General features: G+C 39.7%; 1 protein-coding gene across 1 annotated transcript in view; it reads left to right on the top strand.

The window, feature by feature from the left end:
• Nucleotides 1-26,862, top strand: part of LOC136877322 (lactadherin) — a 317,071-nt gene that overhangs the window by 194,241 nt on the left and 95,968 nt on the right. The window contains exon 4 of the mRNA XM_067151268.2: nucleotides 2,393-2,515. Within this exon, the coding sequence (XP_067007369.2) occupies nucleotides 2,393-2,515 (123 nt within the window). The remainder of the gene's footprint in view (nucleotides 1-2,392; nucleotides 2,516-26,862) is intronic.

Raw genomic sequence — 26,862 nt, 5'->3', positions numbered from 1 at the left:
AAATTCACGCCACATTGTTGTCCGAAATTTTCTGAGTGTACTTGTTCAAGAGATTCGATTCATAAGCTACAACATATTTTCAAAACTATTAGAAATATTCATATAAGGTGATTTGACTTATCTCTGTTGTAACATCTTCATTTTTATCTATATTGATGAAGTATTGAGGGCCGACATAATATGCAGGCAGTGTAGATTTTTTTGTACTGTAAATACTGTAGCAACTTTCGAACGAAACACGTTCTACTCCAGAAAATATGTCGGTTATGTGAAGACAGTGTCGGAAGAACACAGTTTGGCTTTCGTAATGCGTTAGGTACAACAGAGGCCTTGTTTAGTATTCAGGTTCAGTTTCAAAGATGCCGGGATGTCACCAACGGTATTTATATCTACTTAATTGACTAAATGAAGGCATTTGATAGTGATATGCACAAATAGCTATTTAATATATTACAGAGAATCGCTATGAAAGGTCAAGATTTGAGCACCATCAGCAACCTGTATCGGCTCCAAACTGATTCTATATACACCCAAGGAGAAGAGACAGAGAAGATCACGGTAAAACTAGGAGGCTGACAGGCGTGTGTTCTGTCGTCGCTATTATTCAATATCTATTCACAGAGATTTTCCCACCGAGCGAGTTGGCCGTGCGGTTAGGGCCGTGCAGCTGTGAGCTTGCATTAGGGAGGTAATGGGTTCTAACACTTCCTTGGCAGCTCTGAAGGTGGTTTTCCGTGGTTTCCCATTTTCACACCAAGAAAATGTTAGAGTTATACCTTAATTAAGGCCACGGCCGCTTTCTTCCCTCTCCTAGTCCTTTCCTATCATCGCCATAAGACCGAACTGTATCGGTACGACGTAAAACAAATTGTAAAAAAAGCGAGAATTTTCCAGGAGGGAATAGAAGATCTGGCCACAGGCACTATTATTAATAGAAAATGTCTTAACAATATTCGGTAATGTAGATGATACACTAGTGTTACATATAGCCTAGAAGGCCTGCAGATACTGATGAACATAATTGTCGAGACTAGTAAGAATTATAGACTCTCGCTGAACATACAAAATTCAAAACATATGACTGTTTCCAATATTAATGATCGTCATCCTGCACAGTTGATGGTTAATAATCAACCAATGAAAAGGGTCCAAAAATGAACATACCTGGAAACATCATTTAAAAGAATGGGGTCAGTAATCGGAGATTTAGTGCCGAATAGAAAAGCAGAAGGTGCCATTTTTGAGGTGTCGCGATCTATCTCTCTAACGTAAAAATACTTTTGAGATGTTGTATCTTCCCAGCACTGTTATGTAGAGTTGAGCCCTGGACCTTGACGCAAACATCAAGTGAGAAACAGGGAGCCTATGAATTAATTCTTTTTTTTTTTTTTTTTTTTTTGCAATTGGCTTTACGTCGCACCGACACAGATAGGTCTTATGGCGACGATGGGATAGGAAAGGTCGATGAGTGGTAAGGAAGCGGCCGTGGCCTTAATTAAGGTACAGCCCCAGCATTTTCCTGGTGTGAAAATGGGAAACCACGGAAAACCATCTTCAGGGCTGCCGACAGTGGGGTTCGAACCCACTATCTCCCGGATGCAAGCTCACAGCTACGCTGCCATAACCGAATGGCCAACTCGCCCGGTAGCCTATGAAATGTGGTTGTATCGTCGAATACTCCGGATTTCTTGGACAGACCACATCAGCAATGACACTGTTCTGTCTGAAAAGAACGAGAAAGCAAAAAAATATTCTGTTGACAATATAATCTCCTAAACTTCAGTATTTAGAGCATATCATGAGGAACAGGCTTTACTAAATTGGATTCTCCAGGCGAGCAAAGAAGGAAATAGAGTATCTGAAAGAACAATTTTCTGGCTGAAGAACTTTAGAACATGGTTCAGTACAAGTTCGGAGGAATATTTTAGATGTTACAGATAAAGCATGTGTTGCCGTTCTGATCACCAATATCCCAAACGGATAGACACACCAAGAAGATGGACTTTATTCTTCCCAGATAGGATAAAGTAGCCTCAGTATGACATTGACAAGATTAAATTACAGTTGAAAACATGAATGACGGACGTTTTAACGAATCCCTATTGAGGTGCAAACATTTTTGAACTTTTAATCAGCTTTAGGCGAATACCTTTAAACTAACAACCGTCATTTCAAGTGAACTTTTGTTGAATATTGACTTGTGTATTTTATCATATTTGCGTCATTCTTAATCCCATTATTTGTTGTTTTAAACAATATGGAGGACTCTAAATTAAGGTCAGTACTCCCAAAAATGTTATCGTAGCTAAAGTACTGAGCGTCATTAAACGTAATTTTAGCTGTATGTATTTGTCATAACATTTCCGAATACTACATGTTGTTTGTATCCCAGGTGACGGGGGTGATGACCCAGGGCCGAGCTGACCGGGATGAGTGGGTCACCGCCTTCTCCCTCTCCTACAGCCAGGACGCCTTCCGCTGGGACTTCACAGTTGATGTGGACGGCCAGCGTAAGGTATGAATAACATTATTATTATTATTATTATTATTATTATTATTATTATTATTATTATTATTATTATTATTATTATTATTATTATTCAAGAGATTAGATTGTTGCCAAAAATATTGGAAAAGCTCATTTAAATACTCGTAGGTATTTAAGGCAGAAACAGACTCCTGGAAGGACATTCATACGTATGATTAATAATACCTGCCATTTGCATGCCTGAATTAGTATAGGACATTTGTCAAGAAGGTAATATATGGATACCCGTATTAGAACAGGACATACTCATAGCCTATACACTATATAAAGTATATGGCTTGCTTGTAATAATAACAAACACTCTTTAAGAGATGAAGTCGTGAGATGATACATTGTTTATGTTCCAAAATTAATAAAATTCCTCTATGTACTGCCGACGTTTTTCGAGACAGATTTAGATTTGTAAGGATAAGATGTCCGGGGATACACTAAAGGCAATAGGTTGGAATATAGTACAATATCTTAAGTATTTATTTGATTACTGTTTTCATGAAGGAGGTATACCAAATTAGTGGAGAGTTGTTATAATAGCCCCAGTGTACAAAAGAAAGGGTGATAAAAACGCAGAACTACAGGCCAGTCAGCTTCACGTGTGTTGCATGCAAACTCTGAGAAAGCATTCTTTCCACTTATGTTAAACACATTTGCGAAATTAATAACTAGTTTGATAGAAAGCACCTCAGGTTTAGGAAAAAATATTCCGGTGAGGCTCAAATTGTAGGATATTTTAGATTTGGGATGTCAAATGGACCGTATCACAAAATAAGTCATAACTTCGTCTTTTTGAATAGAACTTCTTGAATGTGTCAACTTCATCCCTAGTACAGTATTATTTTTTTGATATCTCGACCTTCAGTACGTCTTATCACTTAACTTTAGTCAGCCTTGTTTCAATCAAACTCTGTACAATTACAGTATTATCCAAAGGGCGTAACAACTTCGTTTATTTCTTACTTATATTAGCATACGATACTCCTTACAACTTAATAAAACATTATTCAGGACTGTAGTGAAACGGACATTGCTGACTTTAGTAAAGTAGCGAATATGTCTGTCTTAGGTTCTAGTACTTGAACATGGTTCCAGTGTATGGGACCCTCACCAGGATTACCTGATTCAAGAACTGGAAAAAATCCAAAGAAAAGCAGCTCGATTTGTTCTGGGTGATTTCCGACAAAAGAGTAGCGTTACAAAAATGTTGCAATGTTTGGGTTGGGAAGAACTGAGAGAAAGAAGAAGAGCTGCTCGACTAAGTGGTATGTTCCGAGCTGTCAGCGAAGAGATGGCGTGGAATGACATTAGTAGACGAATAGGTTTGAATGGCGTCTATAAAAGTAGGAAAGATCACAATATGAAGATAAAGTTGGAATTCAAGAGGACAAACTGGGGCAAATATTCATTTATAGGAAGAGGAGTTAGGGATTGGAATAACTTACCAAGGGAGATGTTCAATAAATTTCCAATTTCTTTGAAATCATTTCGGAAAAGGCTAGGAAAGCAACAGATAGGGGATCTGCCACCTGGGCGACTGCCCTAAATGCAGATCAGTATTGATTGATTGAGTATCGAACAATTTTAATCTCAGGATTATTTGGGACCATCCTTAGAAGCTCACACCTTGTAATATGAATGACATTCAAGGTTGCCCAACTAGTACTGTCTTGCCTTTTCGTGTGAGGTTCCTGCTATTCTTCCTGTCCTACTTCTCTTCACCTCGAACCTCATGGTATAAGCTATCTTCATCTATATCTTTCAGGCATCTTGAACCTTGTATCCATAGCATTTTCTCTCCTTTCTTGAGCCAGACAGCAGTATGTAAATATGTGATGTTTAGTGTACTGAAGTCCAACTGCATGGTTAAATGGTTAGCGTGCTGACCTTTGGTCCTAAGGGTCACGGATTCTATCCTCAACCGGTTCGGGGATTTTAATGTTCATTGGTTAATTCCAATGGCTCGGGGACTGGGTGTGTGTATGCCGTCTTCAGCATTAGAATTCATCATAGAGACGGCCACATCGTCACAGACACGGAGGTTGTCTATAAGGCGTCATCTCGAAAGACCTGCACAAGTTCTCACCGGAGGCCACACGAAATTATTATTATTATTATTATTATTATTATTATTATCATCATCATCATCATTCTCCCCGTCTCTCCTAACCGTCTCTGTCAACCCTGATCTGCTGTCATTGTGTCAGTATCTTCCTTCGCATCACCGCACACTTCCCGACACAATAAGTGATCGGCTAGAAATTACCGAGTCCTCAAGTACAATTACTACCGAAAGGAAGGAACACACTATCATAGAGAATTGTTGTCTACTTGATACACGGAGATGTATCTAAACTTTTCAATAAAAGGGCACACTTCTGTGCTTTTATGAGGATTTTAAATGACAACATTCCCTACAGCTTACCCTACACGCACCAAATCGTAATAAAACTAAGCATGTTTATCGGCAAAATGTGAATTAGACCAATTTGCATTACAGAATAAGACAAGTAATACGAGGAATGGAAAAAAGTTAATCCTTTATCATCTTCGTCGTGCATTGCGCAGGAAACGGCTCCATTTCCAAATGCATCCACCCATTGTCCTGCCCTACAATGCCCGCTGTCACAGTGCTGCTGCTGCTGTCAGAGAATTGTTGGCGTGGTGGAAGTGGAAGATCCTGGAACATCCGCCCTATTCACCCGAATTGAGTCCCTGTGACTTCAATCTATTCCCCAAACTAAAGGAGCCACTCCGATGGAAGCGTTTCCATACACGAGACACCGTACTTTAAGCAGGAGGACGCTCCGTCAGACATCAACAAAGGTGGCTCTGTTACTGGTATCCTGTGTCTCCCACACATCTGGCAACATCATGTCGCAGGGAATTGTATTAAAGTCCTGTAGAGGTACGGTGGTTCTACAATAAATTGTTTCATATACATGCATATGTTACCACTACTTTTACTTTCCATCCCCCGTATTTTATTAAGAAAGACAGTCCGTCTGATGGCCATTCGTCGATGGTATCAACAGTTCAAAACTACGGAATGTCTGTACAAGGGAAAATCAACAGGCCGGCCTGGCGTGCCTAAAGAAACGGTTGTGCGTGTGCCATCTCGAAATTTAAAGTTTACGGTCCCGTCTTCTTCACTGAAAAATCCATTACAGGGCACATATACCTGAATATGCTGGAGAACTAGCTCATGCCACAGTTGGAGACCGATAGCATGAACTTCATCTACCAACAGGATGGTGCTCCACCTCATTTTCATGTTGATGTTCGCAACTTTCTGAACAGCAGACTTCCAGAAAGATGGATCTGTCGTTTCGGAAAAGAAGAGCATGCCCTCATGTCATGGCCTCCACGCTCTCCTGACCTCACCCTTGCGACTTCTTCGTATGGGTTTATGTGAAATACGCAGTTTTTATACCACTATTACCGGCTGATCTAACAGAACTGCGGGCCCGCATCATCAACGCCTTTGGTCAAATTGACAGTGACATGCTACGTCGGGTGTGGTACGAACTTGACTATAGAGTTGATGTGTGTAGAGTCATTCACGGAACACATATCGAGCACTTGTAGGCTCATAAAAAACTTTGTGAGTTTTTCTGTCTGTCTATATAATTTTGTAATGTTACAACAAATAATAAACAAACTGGAATTTTTTGAAACCGCTCAAATCATTTGTGCGCACCCTGTATTTCTAACCTCTACAATGCATGACAAAAGCTTGGATTCAATTCCAAACCTCTCCCCAGTGTTCATATGGAGTGATGAAGGCATGCGACGCTGCTGATGGTGATTCATATGTCGGATGGAGACGTTACGCCTTAAGCAGACTCCTTGATGTTACTTGACAGGAGTAGGCTATGTGCTGACACTATGTGCTGACACTCACCCTCTCCCCACCTCCTCCTCCTCCTCCTCCTCATCATCATCATCATCATCTCACACTCAGATGCGTAGGTCGCCCAAGGGAGTCAAATAGAAAGATCTGCACCAGGTGAGCCGAACACGTCCTCGGACACTCTCGGCACTCAAAAACCCATACGCTGAACAAAATAAACAAGTTAGTAAACACTATAGTAGGGACGAGGTGTGTAAGGTTTAAGGCTTATTCTTCCGTAAAAGAGTCCGCTCGGATTTTTGTGTCAGAAAGTCTATGAGTTGTATTTCGTATGTACGAAGGAAGTGAACTTTAGAACACACGCCCACTCACACCCTTCTTACCGAGCAAGTGGCCGAGCGGTTAGGGTACGCAGTTATGAGTTTGCGTTTGGGAGATAGTGAGTTCGAACTCCACTGTCGGCAGCCCTGAAGATGGTTTCCCGTGGTTTCCCCACTTTCACACCATGCAAATGCTGGGGCTGTACCTTAATTAAGGCCACAGCCATTTCCTTACCACGCCTAACCCTTTCCTATCCCATTCGTCATCTGTGTCGGTGCGACGCACAGCAAATTGTTACACCTGTGGTATTGTGAATGTCGGTGCAATGTAGGTTACTGTTTTAGATATTGGAATTACAATAATTTCCTGGGTTTCTATGTGGTTACCCACTTGAATTTCAAATGAATGTTGAAATGGTAACGACATTACGGTCGTTTTCTTAGAAATCCTAGTATCAACTAAATTATAATTAAAGGCGCTTGCTTTCGATCAAGGAAACTGGCGAGGATGAAAATGAGCATTTATATAAAACTGTTCTTTACAAGTATCGCCTTAGTCAAATGAGGTATTGGCTTTTTTCATTCACAATGGCCACAATTACAAACATAAACAATATTACATATTATATCTAGGGGATTCAATGGAAAATAATAGGCAGCTATAATGAAGATGTGTCTGTTGTATGCGATTTTTTAACACTGAAACTTTTCAATGCCCCTTTTGACCGGAACGGAAAAAGTGTAGGTAGCTTATAACTTCAGATATTAATTACACTTCTTGTGATTCAGTCTTTTATGTCATGGTGAGGTTATTCGGTTGATTCTGACCACGCAGGTTTCCAGACACACACCATTTATGCTCCTCGTATTCAGGGCTGTTGAACATAATGCCGCCACTCTCTCAGACGGTGGAGCACTGTTTTTCTGAGAGCAAGTTGGCGGGATTGAAGGTGATCAAATACGCCAACCACATGTAGGTAAATTTATTGACACGCAAATCAACTTTTGACGGTCTCCATTCCTGCACTTCGGCGTCTCCGAAAAGAGTAGTTAGTGGGACGTTAAAAAAAATACATTACTTATTATTACACAAAACCTCGTTTATCCGCCCCTCATTAATCCAAATATCCGGTTTATCCGGATCGAAAATAATACAAATATATTTTTACTTGTACAGTATTTCTTTTACTGGGTCGACTCTTCTTGAATGTCTTTTTCGCCAAGGATAGTTAAGAACAGGAATTGGAAGTAATTTGGCCACGGTCTATCAAAGGTACAGTCCCGGCATTCGCCTGGAATTGATAATGGGAAACCGTGGAAAACCATTCCCAGGACGGCCGAGGTGGGGTTCGAACCCCGCGCTGTTCTTAATGCAACGCACTACTAATTCACTGATGATGAATTCGAAATAGAAACCGGCGCTCCATCAGAAGAAACAATGACTTATGTAGAGGCAACAATGCAGCTGGATGGACAAACTGATGGCCTATTTAGAAACCTAGACTGAAACCACACCGGCAGAACTGTTATTAGTAAAACGTAGTCGAGATCGTGCTGCGCGCAAACGCTATACAAATCGTCCCTACTCTGGCAAACTAACGAATCTGCAAATTGTCAAAAGGTTAGAGGAGCTGAAAGAAGTTGTGATTACTCATGTCAAATCAATTTTTATATTTAATTATTGCGTTCATGAGTTAGGCATAAGGAACGAGTTGCAGATATGAGACTTTGTCAGAGGGTAGACAATATTTAACCAATACAATCTACACCAAAACTTCAGAAGTACAGATTCCCTAGTTTGTTACTTTCGCTAGTTTGCTAGAGTGGGGACGAAATGTAAAGCAGAAAAAACTCACACATTATTTTAGTGCATGAAATGGAAATGGCGTATGGCTTTTAGTGCCGGGAGTGTCCGAGTACAGGTTCGGCTCGCCAGTTGCAGGTCTTTCGATTTGACGTCCGTAGGCAACCTACGTGCTATAATGAAGATGAAATGATGATGAAGACAACACATACACCCAGCCCCCGTTCCAGTGAACTTAATCAATTATGGTTAAAATTCCCGACCCTGCCGGGAATCGAACCCGGGACCCCTCTGACCAAAGGCCAGCACGCTATCCATTTAGCCATGGATCCGGACATTTTAATGCATAAAACAGTGTCGTAAATGTACGAAAAGTGTTCTTATATTTTTAGTACAATTGAAAAAAAAAAAGGATATTACTGTACAATATTAATAGATTATATAACATGTACTGTATTTGTTTTTTTTATTTTTCCGGATTATCCGGATTCTCAATAATCCGGATCAGTTCCGATCCCACTTAATCCGGATAAACGAGGTTCTTGTGTACTACTATTATTATCAGTATTTTTTATTATTCACTTATTTCAAGCAAAAAAATGTCCTACTACGTTTTTTAGTCGAAGCAGTCGCACTAAAAGCGTGAAAGCGCACGTTTTCAGGACGCCATGTATAATATTCCAGAAGGTAAGAATGCTGTAGACACCTGTTTCTCGCTCTAGATAAACGCTCCAACAAATGTAGCAACATATTAGGGAGGTGACGTGGGGCGGGGTACCTCTGACAGTGAAGGACAACCTGCACGCGGTTATTAACAAGGAACTGGGCCCTCTAATTCTGGCTTCCCTGGGAATATTTCACTCGCATGTAGGGTATTTTTATTAGTGACATATTACTAGCTATTACCATATACGGCGTAAATGAAAACAATAATCCTCAATAAGATATCCCCATGAGTACATAGCTGCTAACGTGAGTAGCACATTTATTGCTGTTAAGATTGGTTGTTATGTGCTTTTAATTATTATTATTATTATTATTATTATTATTATTATTATTATTATTATTACTATTATTATTATTATTATTGTCCGCCTCAGTGGTGTAGTGTTAGTGTGATTAGCTGCCACCCCCGCAGGCCCGGGTTCGATTCCAGGCTCTACCATGAAATTTTAAAACTTGTACGAGGGCTGAAACGGGATCCAATCAGCCTCGGGAGGACAACTAAGTAGAGGGAAGTTCGATTCCCGCCTTAGCCACCCTCGAAGTGTTTTCCGTGGTTTCCGCACTTCTTCACCAGGCAAATGCCGAGATGGTACCTAAGTTAAGGCCACGGCCGCTTCCTTCCCTATTCCATGACCATACCTTCCAATCTCCACATCCCCTACAAGGTCTCTGTTCAACATAGTAGGTGAGGCCACCTGGGCGAGGTACTGGTCATCCTCCCCAGTCGTATCCCACCAACCAAATGTCTCCGCTCCATGGCACTGCCCTTGAGGTGGTTGAGGTAGGATCCCTCGTTGAGTCCGAGGGAAAAACCTCCTCTGGGCGGTAATCTTATGTAATAATAATAATAATAATAATAATAATAATAATAATAATAATAATAATAATAATAATAATAATAATAATAATTTCGTGTGGCTATTTCTAGCGGAATGCAGCCCTTGTAAGGCAGACCCTCCGATGAGGGTGGGCGGCATCTGCCATTTGTAGGTAACTGCGTGTTATTGTGGTGGAGGATAGTGTTGTGTGTGGTGTGTGAGTTGCAGGGATGTTGGGGATAGCACAAACACCCAGACCCCGGGCCACTGGAATTAACCAATTAAGGTTAAAATCCCCGACCCGGCCGGGAATCGAACCCGGGACCCTCTGAACCGAAGGCCAGTACGCTGACCATTCAGCCAACGAGTCGGAAATAATAATAATAATAATAATAATAATAATAATAATAATAATAATAATAATAATAATAATAATAATAATAATAATAATAACACATGTGTAAAATATCCTTAACTCTCGCCGGAAATAAGCAACGTTGGAATTTTTCTCTGGAAAGGAGTTCTCTCAACCTGCTAGTAAATAAACTGCCGCAGTTCTCTCAACGCACATTTAAATGTCAACCAACATCCCCAGGATTCGATCCCATTACCTCCAGTACAAGAAGTAAGTGTCTACGCAATTATGCTACACAGCATAAACTACTAAGTAACTGTCAATCAACCTTAGAGTTAATGAAAGGTCTGCCCTTACTACCATGCAACGAAACAATATTTCAGCCTGAAAATCTGCTCTCAGAGTCATTAATGAGTTCCTTAGCGTCAAGCTTTGAAGAGGACAGAGCAGTAAAAGGATGAAGCTTTCCTCTGCCAGCTGAGTAACTGATGATGAGAAGTGGCACGGTAATCTAAAGACGTCATACCCTATCGCCCTTCTGTAAGAATCTCAAATTAAATTTTCACTCAGCGGAAGACAGCTTGGATACTAGAAAGCGTGTATGGGAGACCGACACTGCTACTTCTGAATGTCTATTCGAATGATCTAATGCGTGTAGGAGAAAGGTGTCAGGTTCGGTATTACCTAAATAGATAAGGTAGCATTTATTTTACCTTTAAGGCGACGTGACAGCCGAGTTACATCGTCATTGGCTTCCTAACGAGGTGACCGTGGCTTGAATCCCGGCCAATGCATGTGGGAATTTTGAAATGGAAAATCATGTCTCTGTGGTTCAAATTCCTCCTTAAACTCGAGGCCGTGTGGTTATGATTATGATATCTACGGTCAAGTAAAAGTATTTGGTGAAACGTAAAAATAATTTAAATAAATGCTTAGCCCACAAGTGGGTAATATTTGAAACTCTACCTGACATGAAATTGATGATATATTATTATTATTATTATTATTATTATTATTATTATTATTATTAAGTAAAACTACAAGCTTGCTAATATTATTCATTTATGTATATAAAATAGCATGTCCTGACTGACTGACTGACTGACTGACTGACTGACTGACTCATCATCGCCGAGCCAAAACTACTGGACACAAAGAAATGAAATTTTGGGTATACATTTATATTAGGGTGTAGGTGCTCACTAAGGGAGGATTTTTAGATTTTCCGTCGCTAAGGGGGTGAAAAGGGAGGTGAATTTTTAAAATGAGGATATCTATATCTCATAAAATTAAACGTTTACAAACGTAAAAATTAGTATTTGGAATCTCTTTTAAAAATAAATAAACACGTATTTTTGTTCTCGGAAAATCCCATTGCGAAGGATGAAAAAAGGGGGAAAATGTGTTGAACACCTGTTATGAGGAGACATATCTCAAAGACTGAAGATGTTCCAGACATGAAAATTGGTGTTTGTAATCTCCTTTGAAAATAAAGACACACGTATTTTTGTGTTTTTGGATAATCCGATGAATAGGGGGTGAACAGGGGTGACAAACGGGGTGAATTTAAAAAAAAATATATATCTGCAAATTATCTCAACACATAACATATTACAGATTTGAAAATCAGTATTTGGAATTTCCTGTAAAAGTAAAGAAACATAAATATTTTTGTTCGGAAAGTCGACTTACGGGAAACTGAAAAAGGGGGGGGGGATTTTTAAAATTAGCATATCTACAGTATATCTCAAAAACTTAACATGTTGCAGACGTAAAAAATTGGTATTTGGAATCTCCATTATTTAAAATAAGGAAACACGTATTCTTTGGTTTCGGAAAAAACTTAACGGGGGGCGGGGGGTGAAGGAATTGAAAATTGAATTATTTGTATGATAATGTATGTAAACGTGAAAACTGGCATTTGGAATCTCCTTTCAAAATAAAGAAACACGCATTTGCGTGGGGGGGGGGGGAATTCAACTTAGTAGGGGGGATGAAAACCGAGATGAATTCCTTTTACGAGGATACATATGTCTCAAAAACTGAAGATGTTACAGTCGTGATAATTGGTATTTGGAAGCTCTCTTAAAGAAACGGGTACTGTTTGTTTTTAGAAAATTCGCTTGAGTGGGGAGTGTGAAAGGAAGTAAAACTGAATTCTTTTTCTGGAGAAACTTATATCTCAAAACTGAAGGTTACAGATGTGGAAATTGGTGTTTGGAATCTCCTTTAAAAATAAAGAAGCACACATGTTTTGGGTGGGGGAAACCAACTTAACGGACGGAGGTGGAGTGAAAAAGGAGTTGAATTCTCTTCATGAGGATACATGTACCGGTATCTCAAAACTGAAGAAGTTACAGACATGCAAATTCGTATGTTGAATTGTCCTTCAAATTAAAGAAACACATAATCTTTTGTGTTTGGAAAATCCACTTAAAGGGGGTGAATTAATTGAAAAATTCGTTGAATTTTTTTGTATAAGGCTACTTGTATCTCAAAAACTAAAGATGTTACTGACGTGCACATTAGTATTTGGAATAAAGAAACACGCATTTTTTTGGGGAAATCAACTTGGTTGCGGGGGCGGTGAAAAAGGAGAATGATTCCTTTTTATGAGGATACATGTACCGGTATCTCAACCATGTTAAAAAGAACACTGGTGCCCGAGATTCTAATGCCTGGCCTTCCTAACGTAACCATTCTAGGCTTTGCTAATGATACGTTGATTGTAGCAAAAAACGAGACTTCAGCTAGAAAGATCACCGAAATGGCTATCAAGAGATTCGAAGAAATTGGCCTAACAATCAATCTCAACAAATCTAAATCCATTTCCATAGTAAAAGGAAGTCCTACCTACAAATTGGATGGTTACAATGAAATTGCATCTATAACTCCTGCAGAGACAATCCGCTACCTCGCAGTAAACTGTCACAATGCTACCATATTTGATGCTAAATTAACGATGGAAAAACTTAAGAGTAAACTAGACGCATTAGCATCAACTCCACTATTGCAACCACACCAGAAATGTTATGTGCTATCAACCTACATATGCCCATCTTTGATCTACAAATTCCACACTACACCTTTACATCGTATACCTGCGAGTTTCCTAACTGATACTGACAAACTTATCAAAAGCACTTTGAAAGAAGTTCTTAAACTTCCAATAGATACACCTGAGAGCATGTTATACTCCGACAAAAAGTATAAAGGACTCGGTCTTTTCAAGTGTGGTTGGGAGGCTTATCTGCAGCACATAAATGCATGCCAAGTTCTCCATCGATCCAATAATATACACATCAATCATACCAGAGACCTCCATACAGAAATAAAGAAGTGCTTGGAAAAAACTTGGCCTACTCCTGAATACTGAACGCGAATCAGTCAAAGTCTCGCTCCTGCGACAACAACTCCGTGAGAAAGAATTCGGTGCCTGGTGTGCCTTACCACAAAAAGGTAAGGGTGTTATACTGTATAAGGAATACAGTCCAGCCAATCAGTGGGTAAGAAAGCCCGAAGGTTAACCAGCAGCGACTGGAGAAATGCCATAAAACTGACAGCAAATGTAGTTCCAGTTCGTGCATTACCTGGCAGGTCCCAAGACAATAACCACTGTCGGCGTTGCCACAGTGAGATTGAAACACTTGGTCACGTCCTGGGTTCCTGTCCATTTAGTGACGCCCTGCGGAATTCACGACATCATCGAATAAGATCTATGATTGCTGAAGCCCTGAGAAAAAAGAACTATACAGCCTACGAGGAGGCACATGGATTGTCTCAGACAGGGTCAAACCGGCGGACTGACATGATTGCTATATCACCGGGCTCAAATACAGGGTTCATAATAGACCCCACAATTAGAACCGAAACATCATCCATTCAACCACATGATGTACCATTACCCACACATTCCACAACTTTTGTAAGAAATTTAATTTGCATAACCAATTCATTAAGGACATTGGGTTAGCAGCCCTAAAAAGGCTCGTTAGCAATAGTAAAAAATAACTTATACTCCTAGCTATATCTCTGTCCTATGAGGAATTTCTCATGGATTTCATAACTATTGACTGTTACAATTTTTATTATTTAGGCTTTACTGTAGTATACCTATTTATAGACACATTTTAAACGACCCTTGCAATTACTAATCAAAATTTTTATATAAGCTTTGTCTTTTTGGCAGCCTCCAAATGGGGGAAGCAGAAATAATTGCATTTCTTTATATAAATAAATAAACAAGTATTTTTTGTTTTCGGAAAATTCACTTAAGGGGGAGGATGAAAGGAAGTGAAAATTTTAATTCTTTTTTATGGAGAAACTCAGATCTCAAAAACTTAAGGTTACACGCGTGAAAATTTGTATTTGGAATCTCCTTTAAAAATAAAGAAACGCATTTTTTGAGGGGGAGGAAGGAATCAACTTAACGGGTTGGGGTGTAAAAGGAGTTGAATTCTTTTTATGAGGATACTTATAACTCAAAAACAGAAGATTTTAAAGAGGTGAAAATTGGTATTTGTAATATTTATTTGAATTATTTTTATGAGCATACTTATATCTCAAAAACTGAAGATTTTAAAGACGTGAAAATTGGTATTTGTAATCTCCTTTAAAAATAAACACACACTTTTGGGGAGGGGGAATCACTTAACGGATAGGAAAGGGGAAGTAGGTGAAAAAAGGAGTTAAATTACTTTTATGAGGATACGAAAGGGGAAGTAGGTGAAAGAAAGGAGTTAAATTACTTTTATGAGGATACTTATATCTCAAAAATTGAAGATGTTACAGACGTGAAAATTAGTATTTGGAATCTCCTTTAAATATAAAGAAACACGCATTTGTTTTTTTTCTTTCTTCAGAAAATCGACGTAAGGTGTCTGGGGTTGAAAATAAGTAAATAAGAAGTTGAAATATGTTTATGAGGATACTTTACCTTAAAAACTGAAGCTGTTACAGACGTAAAAGTTGGCATTTTGAATTTCCTTTCAAAATAAAGGAACATGTATTTTTTTGTTTTCGGAAAGTCCACTTAAGGCGGGCGAGGGGTGGAAAGAAGTCAAGAAGAAGAAGTTGAATTATTCGTATGAGTATACATTTATCTCAAAAACTGAAGGTGTTACACACGTACAGACATGAAAACTGATATTGGGAAACTCCTTTAAAAATAATGAAAGACGTATTTTTTGTTTTCGGAAAATCCAGTTAAGGAACTGAAAAGAATTGGAAAAGCGGGTGAATTTTTAAAATGAGTACCGGTATGTCTACATTACATGTCAAAAACTTAACATGTTAGAGACAAGAAACGTGGTATTTGGAAAGTCCTTTAAAATACAGGAACATGTACCTTTTTGTTTTCGGAGAATGCACTTAACGGGGTGTGAAATGAAGTGAAAAATAGTTTAATTATTTCATATGAGGATACTTATATCTTAAAAACTGAAGATGTAACAGACGTGAAAATTGGTATTTGGAATCTCCTTTAAAAATAAAGAAACATGTAATTTTGTTTCCAGAAAATACACTTAGATGGGGTGGGGCTGGAGGAGGGACTGATCAAGAGGTTGAATTATTTTTATGGGGATACTTATGTATATCTCAAAAACCGAAGATGTTGCAGATGTGGAATAGGTATTTGGAATCTCCTTTCAAAATAAAAAAATGTATTTATTTTTTCGACTTGAGAGAGGACTGTTTCTCACATGTACAGTTCTATGTCGCATGTTCGTCTTAGCCCCAAAAGGTAATACCACAATTATGGTTTACAAAGAATTTCTGGGGTAAATGCAACTCAATTTTTGGGTGAGTTTTTTATACTTTAGGAATTTTCAGATAATGTCTTAATGCAACGCCGAGGAACGATTACTTCGATCAAATTACGAAATCCACGCGAGCGAAGCCGCGGGTAATTGCTAGTCTCTTATGAAACCTCATTCCTGTTGACGTACATCCTTCCTTCTTCAGTTTCAGCACAAATTTTACCTAAGTATTGATTATTAATATTATATCTTCATTATAGGCTGTTTATTCCTTTCAGCGTTTAGGCTGCAAGCCTCAGAATAAACTCAACGCCTCCACTAACTCCTGTTTGCAACCAGCACTATTACTAAAAACAAGAGTACCGCTGTAACTTTGCTACCTCCTTGCCCCACAAGCACATGCTATTTGAAACTGTACTTGGCATGAATTGAAATAATAATTCAGAATTCACCAAAATGGATCCCTCGAATTTAAATAGAACATGCAAATTTGTCTCTTCTCTCCGGGGGCGTGTACATGAGGCTGTGTACTGGTACATCTGCTATGTGCCCTATCTAACACTCTGCAAACGATTTGAACTGCACCTAGTTCTCCAATAACTTCTCCACACTAGCTTAAATAAACTATCTACTTTCTGATATTAAAATAATCAGCGCAGGCGTACTTTATCGACAGATATACAACAAAAAAACAAAACCACCCGTATAAAAATAGACGTCCGCCTCTGTGGTCTAGTGGTTAGCGTGATTATCTGCCACCCCGGAGGCCCGGGTTCGATTCCCGGCTCTGCCACGAAACTTGAAAAGTGGCATGAGCCTCGGGAGGTCAATTGAGTAGAGGTGGGTTCGATTCCCACCTCAGCTATCCTGGAAGTGGTTTTTCGTGGTTTTCCACTTCTCCTCCAGGCAAATGCCGAAATGGTACCTAACTTAAGGCCACGGCCGCTTCCTTCCCTCTTCCTTTTTTATCCCTTCCAATCATCCCATCCCCCATCAAGGCCCCTGTTCAGCATAGCAGGTGACGCCGCCTGGGCGAGGTACTGGTCATACTCCCAGTTGTTTCCCCCGACCCAATGTCTCACGCTCCAGGACACTGCCCTTGAGGCGGTAGAGGTGGGATCCCTCGCTGAGTCCGAGGGAAAAACCAACCCTGGAGGGTAAGCAGATTAAGAAAATAAACATAGACAAAGACTGGAAGACTCTCCCTACATTAAACGAAAACCCGATATCCTACTACCGTATTTGAGAAATGCAGCAAAAGCTGAGTTACCATCTCTAGCAATACTTTGGGCAGTGGCAAGTGAATATAAAGGGAATAACCTAATAAGTGTGTTTTTACAGATATGTTGTCGTATTCTAAGTGTTATATTTCGTGATTCGACAGAATGAAAAACAAGTTCTATCAGAATGTAACCCTCATTTCTTCTGTGCATAAAACACAAGATACAGAATCTCACCAGGAACATGGTATCCTAATTTGAATTATTTCAACTCAATACTGTGCCTTCTACTCGTAATTCTCACCGGTTTTAATTAGACTTACCACTTTAGCAAGCACAAGCTGATTGTCCTAACTTTGCAAACAGGTCGTAGATTTTCAAGTACCGATGCACACATCATTCAACACGTAGTACTAGCCGTCCATAGGTAATGTGCTGTCCGCCCATGTAAGCACGCTGTTGAACGTTCGGCTGTAGCACATATCTCAGAGAAAGAAAAATATATCGGAGTCGATCAGACTAATAAAGCAGTCAAGATCAGCCCAAAGAAAGACAGTCCATATAGCACAAGGCTACCTGATATCAAGAGCGAAGACCAACTGAGTAACGATAGGATCCACAGACTACCTTTTCGAGATAGAAGAATTAAGTAGACAAATGCCTTCCCTATTTGGTAGGTGGTCGACGGTCCTGGTTGGCGGCCTTGTTGGTCTCCGTGTACTTCGTAAAGTACAGCGGTCCAACTGGGGGCACGCCGTCGCAGCGCTCGGGAGCGCCGCCGTCGTCCTTGGTCCTTGGCTCCGTCTGGGTGGCTGCCTCCTGGTAGCCTGAGCCTCTGCCGACCAGCTGCGCCCTCTGTCCTGGTAGCCCAACCAGTGATCACTTCGCCGATCGTCTCGACGATCGAATTCCCGATGAGCTCCGCGATCGCCGTAAGGAGATCGATTGTGCGGATCGTCTCCTGGTAGTCGTCCGTCCCCCAACGGTTGCATACCAACAGCGTCGGGAGTCTGTAGTCGTGGGCGTCCACCGTCATGAGCGCTCCTTGTAGTTTGACTATGGCTCCCCCCCCTGCATTCATAGTAATCCGGTCTCAATGGAACGGATAACTTCTCCATCCTGGTCCTCCTGAAAATAAATCCTGAAAGGGAGAGAATGCGAGCACTAAAAAGTGCTCAGCTTAGACAAATGCTCCTTCGGAAAAGTACTAATAAGTACAGCTGTCTGGCTTGCACTTAGGAAGTACAGATCGCCTGGCGAAGAGAAGGACAGCGGAGCGAGAGACACGTACGTGTTCTCGCTAGCATAGTCAAGCTCGTCCTCATGCCTTCCCTAGCTCTGCCTCGCTTTAGATATCCTCACTCCCCTCTCCAGTTGCTACTCCATCCGGGCCTTCCATGATTTGTATCCAGAACTCTCAAGTTCTGTGAGATGACTCCTTCACGCTATATAGCATGGTTACAGGGACACTTCCACGGACAATCAACCAATACTCAATCAATCAATCAATACTGATCTGCATTTAGGGCAGTCGCGCAGGTGGCAGATTCCCTATCTGTTGTTTTCCTAGCCTTTTCCTAAATGATTTCAAAGAAATTGGAAATTTATTGAACATCTCCCTTGGTAAGTTATTCCAACCCCTAACTCCCCTTCCTATAAATGAATATTTGCCCCAGTTTGTCCTCTTGAATTCCAACTTATCTTCATATTGTGATCTTTCTTACTTTTATAAACGCCACTCAAACTTATTCGTCTACTAATGTCATTCCACGCCATCTCCCCGCTGACAGCTCGGAACATACCACTTAGTCGAGCAGCTCTCCTTCTTTCTCTCAATTCTACCCAGCCCAAACTTTGCAACATTTTTGTAACGCTACTCTTTTGTCGGAAATCACCCAGAGCAAATCGAGCTGCTTTTCTCTGGATTTTTTCCAGTTCTTGAATTAGGTAATCCTGCTGAGGGTCCCATACACTGGAACCATACTCTAGTTGAGGTCTTACCAGAGACTTATATGCCCTCTCCTTTACATCCTTACTACTTGTCAACCCAAGAATCAGTGAGCAGTACCATCCATGTGGATGATTCATGCACACTCGCTATTATTATTTATCGTTTCCTTATTCTACATGTCTAGTACTGTGCAATATACAAGGTCCAATATGGAGGAGACCTTCAAGCTTATACACTTTCATATATGCGTAATTTACTGAATAAACGTAACAATAAATATAATGCGGGTTGTGGTCACAGATGTACTCCACGAGCGCGCGCTCAAAACTGCGTTGTTGTTGTTTTCGCTGTACACGTGGATGGCGCGTAGAGGGTGAGTTCACTCACGCTGAGGGAGGATGGGTATCTAAGCTATCTCAGGCAAACATTATATTGACTGGCCACGTGTCACGGCATTGTTACACCATAGTTGACACTATTAAAAAATAAACCCCGTATGTCGTGCATTGTTTGCCGGTTAGACACAAAGGCAAACGGTGTTTTATTTCCTTCCTTCCTTCCTTCCTTCCTTCCTTCCTTCCTTCCTTCCTTCTACATGTCTAGTACTGTGCAATATATAACATTCAAGGTCCAATATGGAGGAAACCTTCAAGCTTACACACTTTCATATATGCGTAATTTACTGAGTAAACGAAACAATAAATATAATGCTGGTTGAATTGATAGTTTCCGTGGTCTACGCGTGGTCTACACTCTCCAAGCATGGCTCTTAAACTGGCTGACGAAGTATTCTCCTTTGACTGTGACTGTTTTAAAGAGAGTCTTTTAACCATTTCTAAGGACCATGTACATTTAGTGAGAAAAGTAATATTTCGAATGGCAGACCAAAGTCCTGAATTAAAGGACTTGAAGACAATCACATAGAGGTTTCCGAAGACATTTTAATGTATAATTATATACAGAATCCCCGTAGCTGTGCAGTAGTGAAAAAAAATCAGGATTCTCTTTTTCTGGCCGTGTTTACTTTTCTTAAAATGAAAAAATAAAGGCGCCTGGACCAAAAATGAATTGATAGTTTCCGTGGTCTACGCGTACGTCATGAAGATACTAAAAACATATTGCAAACATTGTTTCTCCAGCGCGTTTTGGTAACACGAGAATAGACTTCTCATTCAGCGAGACATTTAAAAAAAGAAAAGAAAAATGCGATGAAGCTGTGAAAAGAAGCAGATCGATGACCTGTGTACAAGTAGGCGCAACACAATTTCTGGCAGATCTTCAAATACAGTACTTTTAGGTTATTTTTCCCATATATATTATTACTATTCTTATAATTCTATACATTGAATATTGCATTTGGAACACCCACCCCCTAGAAAGTTATTAGAACGGTGGAAAGAACTCCATTCTCTCCTCAAATGTGTTAGTTTCGAAGCGGCAACACCCAAAAATTCTTACACCACGCCACTGTCGTTGCTGTGTTGTTTTCAAGACCTGACATTCAACAATACGGTATAGCTTAATAATTAGCAAACTATATATACATATGTTACGTATTTGTAGTACCTGTTGGCCTAATATTCTTTTCAGGGCGAATAAAAAACAGTAAAAACACATATATGAAATTAAAGTCCAGTTATTTTATTTCACACTAGCAAATGTACCCGTGCTTCGCTACGGTATTCTGCATTGTATACGAATATCGAAGTAAATACAGTGCATGCAGTAAATAACATTGTTTTAAAATTGCATGTCTCTAAGCGTTATCCGAGAGATAGCATGGGGAGGTTCCCATACGTTGTTTCCAATGTAAAGTGCGGGTTGCGGAGTTGTGATGATAACGGCAGGCTCCCACTTTCCTATTGCCATTCACAATCGAGTTGAGAAGTTTACATTAAAATTGCAGGCTCCATTGCCTACTGCGTGGTCACAATCGATTTGGGGAGTTTTCGTTATAATGGCAGGCCCACTTTGCTACTTCCAGACAGATAACAGTTGAGGAGTTTTTATTATAGTGGCAGGCAACTTCCCTAATTCCAGTCAAAATTGACTTATGCTGTTATCATTATAATGGCAGGCCCTTTTTCCTTCTGCCAGCCAGCTTACTACCAGTCACACAGAGTTGGTGAGTTTCCATTAAAATAGCAGGTCACTATGCCTAATGCTACTCACATTTTAGATGGTACATTTGTTTATAATGGCGGGCACGCTTACCTACAGCAAAACACAATCGGGTAGGGGAGTTTTGAACAAAATTGCATAATCCCTTGCATTCTGCAAGTTAATTCGAGAAGTGAATTATTCATTACAATGGTAGGCCCCCTTACTAATGCCAGTTACACAGGAGTTGGAGAAGGACCCCATTCCTCCTGCCAGTCAAAGTCGGTGTGGGGAGTACTGATTACAATAGAAGACACGCCCTTTCTCGATCGCTACAAATCGGCATCAGTGAATATATATAGATCGACATACGAAAGTATATGCATGTTTACAATATTTTAGACCTTCATTTACAGATTAGCTGCTGCTAAACGGTACGTCATATCGACAAAGGATTTATACCATAAGACGCAGTATTTAGCGGCCTAAATGGCTGGTCTTATGATATTTTCTCGCATCTCATCTATTCATGGGTCAGATTGAGTTAGAAACATTGAATAGGTTGAAATTTGTGTAAGATTATCTCACCTTGCATTACCTTTTGGATAATTATGTGACATAGCATTTAGCTCACATATGGGTACTGGGTGGGCCGATGTTCGTGTAGAGTGTGATGATTCTATCTTTCCTGTAAGTGACTGAAAGTATCAATTATGCAGGTCAAAAATACCAAATTTACTTACAATCGAGAAATAGAGACGAATCTAACGTATAAGGGATACAGATACAACAAAAAGTCATAAGACCTAGGTTGAAGATCACTCCAAATTCAACAGAGATTGTGCCATCCGTAATGTCATAGGAATTCCCGTTTATCCCACGAAATACCTCGAAACGAAGGTCTGCACCATCATTAAAATTGACTCCATATTTCGATATTCTTCGGGTCTAAAAATTGAAAAATGTAAAGATCTCGCTAGTTTACCGTCCTTGGGCCTCTGACCTTCGATGTTAGGCCCCTTAAAAGAACAAGCAGCAGCATTTTTCCGTACGTTACAGGCTAAAACGTATAATTTTGCCAAATTTTAATTTTCTTGCTCGTCTGGCAGATTATGCCGCAATCTGGATTTTGGGTGAGGGGAGTAAAAATTAGGACTTTCAGGAAACTACACCACAAATATACAGATGGTCATTATTACTCCTCAATCGGGTAGCTGTACGAAAATTTCACCAAAATAGTCAATGTACAGGCACACACAGTCGTTACGATTTCATTTATATAGACAGATAAGGAATCTGCTCCACGTACAATACCTTTTGGGCTACGTCCGCTGGACTTAACCTGAAAAACCGACCGTTCATAATATCTCACTTATTTATCCTCCTGTCGAAAAATTCACATGAGAAAAAAGTTTTAAAAATGGATTTCCATTAAGGATTGTAGATTTCCATTAATTTCGGATGTGCAAATTTTGAGGGAGTGCAAAAGCATGGTTTCCGTTTCGGATAAACCCGTGTAAATTTAGGTATTCAGAAATAATATTGGTTCTAAAACCTACTCAAGGACAGGTGGATTCTAAATATCAAGTTTGGTAGAAATATATTCAATAGTTTTTAAGTTATAATAACTCATACCATCAAAGAGACAGGCACCAAAGCTAAGAAATAAATATGCAGATGGTCATTATTACACCTGAAACGGATAACTGTACGGAAATTCCGCCAAAATAGTCAATGTACAGACATACGGTCGTTACGATTATATTTATATAGACGACATATAAGCATGGGCACGTTTGTAAGTGCAAACCTTCATTTCGAGATTTACTGCTCCTAAATGATAGATCATACCAGCAAACGGTTTGCACCATCATACGTCCCTTTCATCGCTCTACATGTTTGGTCTTAAAACATTTTCTCGTATCTCCCATATTTATAGGTTCGATGCAGTTACGATATTTGAATGGGGGGAAATTTGGGTACATTTCTAAAATTTTACGTTATTTTTCACATACTTACGTGGAAGATAGAATCATTAAATTTGGTTCGCATATAGCCATCGGTCGTGTCAATGTGCGTGCCAAATTCGATGACTCTATCTTTCCTGTAAGTGTATCAAACTAAGTACATGCGTGTAAAAAGCACAAAATTTACGAGCAATCGAAATATAGAGCCAAATCTACCCTGCAAGGGAGAGAGAGAGAGAGAGAGAGAGAGAGAGACGACAAAATGTCACAGGACCACCGTTGTAGATCACTCCAAATTGAACGGAGAATTTTGCCATCCGTGTTGTGATAGGACTTGCCATTTAGCCGCGAAATACCTCGAAACGAAGGTCTGCACCGTCATTAAATTGCCTCCATATTTCGATATTCTTCTGGACTTAGCCTGAGAAACAGGCCTTTCATGATATCTCCCTTATTAATCCTCCCGTTGAAAAATGCACGTGAGAAAAAATTAGAATTGGATTTCCATCAAGTTTGGTCGATTTCCAGTCAGGTTGGTCTTGTACTTTATAATTTGTGGGAGAGTAAAATCACCATTTCGTTTCCCTATAAAACCCCAGTCCATTCCGGAAATTTGAAATGGTATTGATCTTAAAACCTACCCTTGGATAGATGGATGCTAAATATAAAGTTTGGTTCAAATATCTTCAGTAGTTTTCAAGTTGTAAGAAATACGCTTTACACGCACCCGCTCTTGCGTTAAGTCCGATGGGACTTGTTCCAGAAAACGGTCCGTTAATGATATCTCGGCTGCCTGCTGTCATTTCTTGATGGTTACAGTACTTTTGCATCCATCTCTTGGCACAGGCCAGAGCAAAGTGTAGCTTCCACTGAAGTCCCAGTCTCATCCATGGCTGTGACAATATGGAAGCTGCTGGGATATGAGTGGTGCTGATTAATGACATTCAGAGCACAACCAGTGTGTCTGAGTGTCATGAAAGGTGTTGCTCATAGGGTTAGTTGTGCTACAATAGCACTGTCTGGCCCAGTGAGGAAAGCAATGGCAAACTACCTCACTCCTCATCTTGCCTAGTACGCCTCATTTTGGTACTGCCATTGGTTTTTGTGGTTATCCTATAACTGCATAGCCTTTGGTGATGCTATTTGAGGATCCAACCAGCCTCTGGGCTGATGACCTAACAGACACAGACAATGATATCTCCCTTATCAATCCTGGTATATAAATGATGCACATGAGAAAAAAGGTTTAGAAATTAATTTTTATTAAGGCAGGTAGATTTCCATTAAGTTTGGTTGTGTATACTTTGAGGGAGTGCAAAATCACGGTTTCGGTTTCGTATAAGCCCTCAGTCAGTTCAGGGATTTAGAATCAATATTTGCCTAAAACCTACCCAAGGACAGATGGATTCTAAATATGAAGTTTGGTGGAAATATATCCAGTAGTTTTCAAGTTATAGAAAGACGGGCAAACAGACACCAAAAACCTACCCTTGGACAGGTAGATGCTAAATATAAAGTTTGGTTCAAATATCTTCAGTAGTTTTCAAGTTGTAACAGGTACGCTTTACACGCACCCGCTCTTGCGTAGTCCGGTGGGACTTGTACCGCAAAACGGTCCGTTAGTGATATCTCCCTTATTAATCCTGTTATCGAAATGATGCAAATGAGAAAAAAGTTTTAGAAATTAATTTTCATTAAGGCGGGTAAATTTATATTAAGTTTGGTTGTGCATATTTTGAAGGAGTGTAAAATCACGTTTTCTTATAAACCCCCAGTCAGTTCAGGGATTTAGAAACAATATTTGCCCTAAAACCTACCCTACAGTAGGCTGTATCATAGAGTGAAGTGCAGGGAAGTACCAACGAAAACTTTAGTTCTGTACTTCTGTATGAGGGTTAACCATATTCCTTGCCATTCGAAGTTCCATGCTTTTCGTGTGTCCAGTGTATTATTTCTTGCTATTCTAAGTTCCATGCTTTTCGTGTGTCCAGTCTAGTCCTCAAGAGCTTTGGTATCAAAAATGGCGTCAGTACATAAGACGTTCTACCCGTATATCACATATTATAATGACCGATTTTTTTCTTCTTTACGATGAGGTCTGCTATAGTCTGACATTTGAGCGGCGAAATCAGTAACTACAAAATACGCTGCGTTGTCATAGTTAACTCTGTCTGCGGCATATCACCCTTTCATAACGGATGAGTGTTTGATAAAACACGTAGGACTAATGCAATTCAATAAACTTTGACCCTTTCCTAAGCACGTGCTAATAATTCCACCATTTAAGACAACACGTCATTGCCGATAAATGGGATATTTCATAATCACTAAAAAATTTCATCAGTTTCTGACAATAACCTCAATAAATGCACATGCTAAATACAGAATAGAACTAATCACTGATTAACTTACAAAACATAAACTATAACAAAAATAATATTCAGAAAACAAACACTTAAATACATAAAGCAGCAACAACTAACACAGTACCACTCCGGATAACGTCACAAAAACTGAGAGCAAGACAACCCTCACCTCATAGCGATAGTTTCCTTAAATGTGGCATCGATGTTATCGTTGCCATAGCAACAGACCATTTTCGAGCAGCGTTACTCAACTTTTTCTCGCTGGTGGCGCTACACGCCAGAATCCAACTCTGGTGGGCCTTGGTATAGGGACCATGTGTCAATTTCAATTCATCCTTCCTTGTTGTTTCCTCCTCCGTTCTTTTCACTATTCCGTCATCATTGCCCTATGCTTTATTCTTCTCTCCTCAGATCACTTTGGACAGGGTTTCCTTTTCATTTTTCCTTGGAATCCTTCCATCCTTAAAAACTTATTTTTTAAAATACCTCTTTCTATAGTTTCCTCGCCTCTTATTTTATTTCTTTCTAAATCTTTCTTGGCCTCTTGTATCCAGCTCGTTGTTGACTTTCCTTCCCCAAAAGTACTTGAATATCTGTTTTGTCAGTCTGTTACCATCCATTCTCTAGATATGTCCAAAAATAGCGAACTCCTTTTATTTTTGTTTCTGTTATATTTTCTATGTTCTGGTATATTTCCTTATTACTTATTATTTTCCATTGTTCTGTTATTTTATTGGTCCTAAGATTTTTCTCATGATTCTTCTTTCTAGTACTTCCAGTTTATCTAAACTAGAGTTCAAAACTAGATATTCACTTGCGTAAAGAAATTCTGGTTTCACCAGCGTATTGTAGTGCTTTATTTGAAGATTTTTAGATAAGCGTTTCTTGTTGTAAACATTCTTAGTGATGCCACATGCTCTTTCCATCTTCTGTAACCTTTCTTCTACAGCATATTTTTTTCTAAACCATTTTCTTGAATTGTCTCTCCCAGGTGTTGTACCCTATAGGGCATAAACAACACTGCCATGTCAATCTTACCTTCTTACCTGTTATTTGATGAATGCGCCAGCCCAACTGCAGTCGG

The sequence above is a fragment of the Anabrus simplex genome, chromosome 1 (assembly GCF_040414725.1).
Source record: "Anabrus simplex isolate iqAnaSimp1 chromosome 1, ASM4041472v1, whole genome shotgun sequence".
Classification (NCBI taxonomy): domain Eukaryota; kingdom Metazoa; phylum Arthropoda; class Insecta; order Orthoptera; family Tettigoniidae; genus Anabrus; species Anabrus simplex.
The sequence above is the reverse complement of the archived record's forward strand: the minus strand, read 5'-3'. Positions and strand labels throughout refer to the sequence as shown.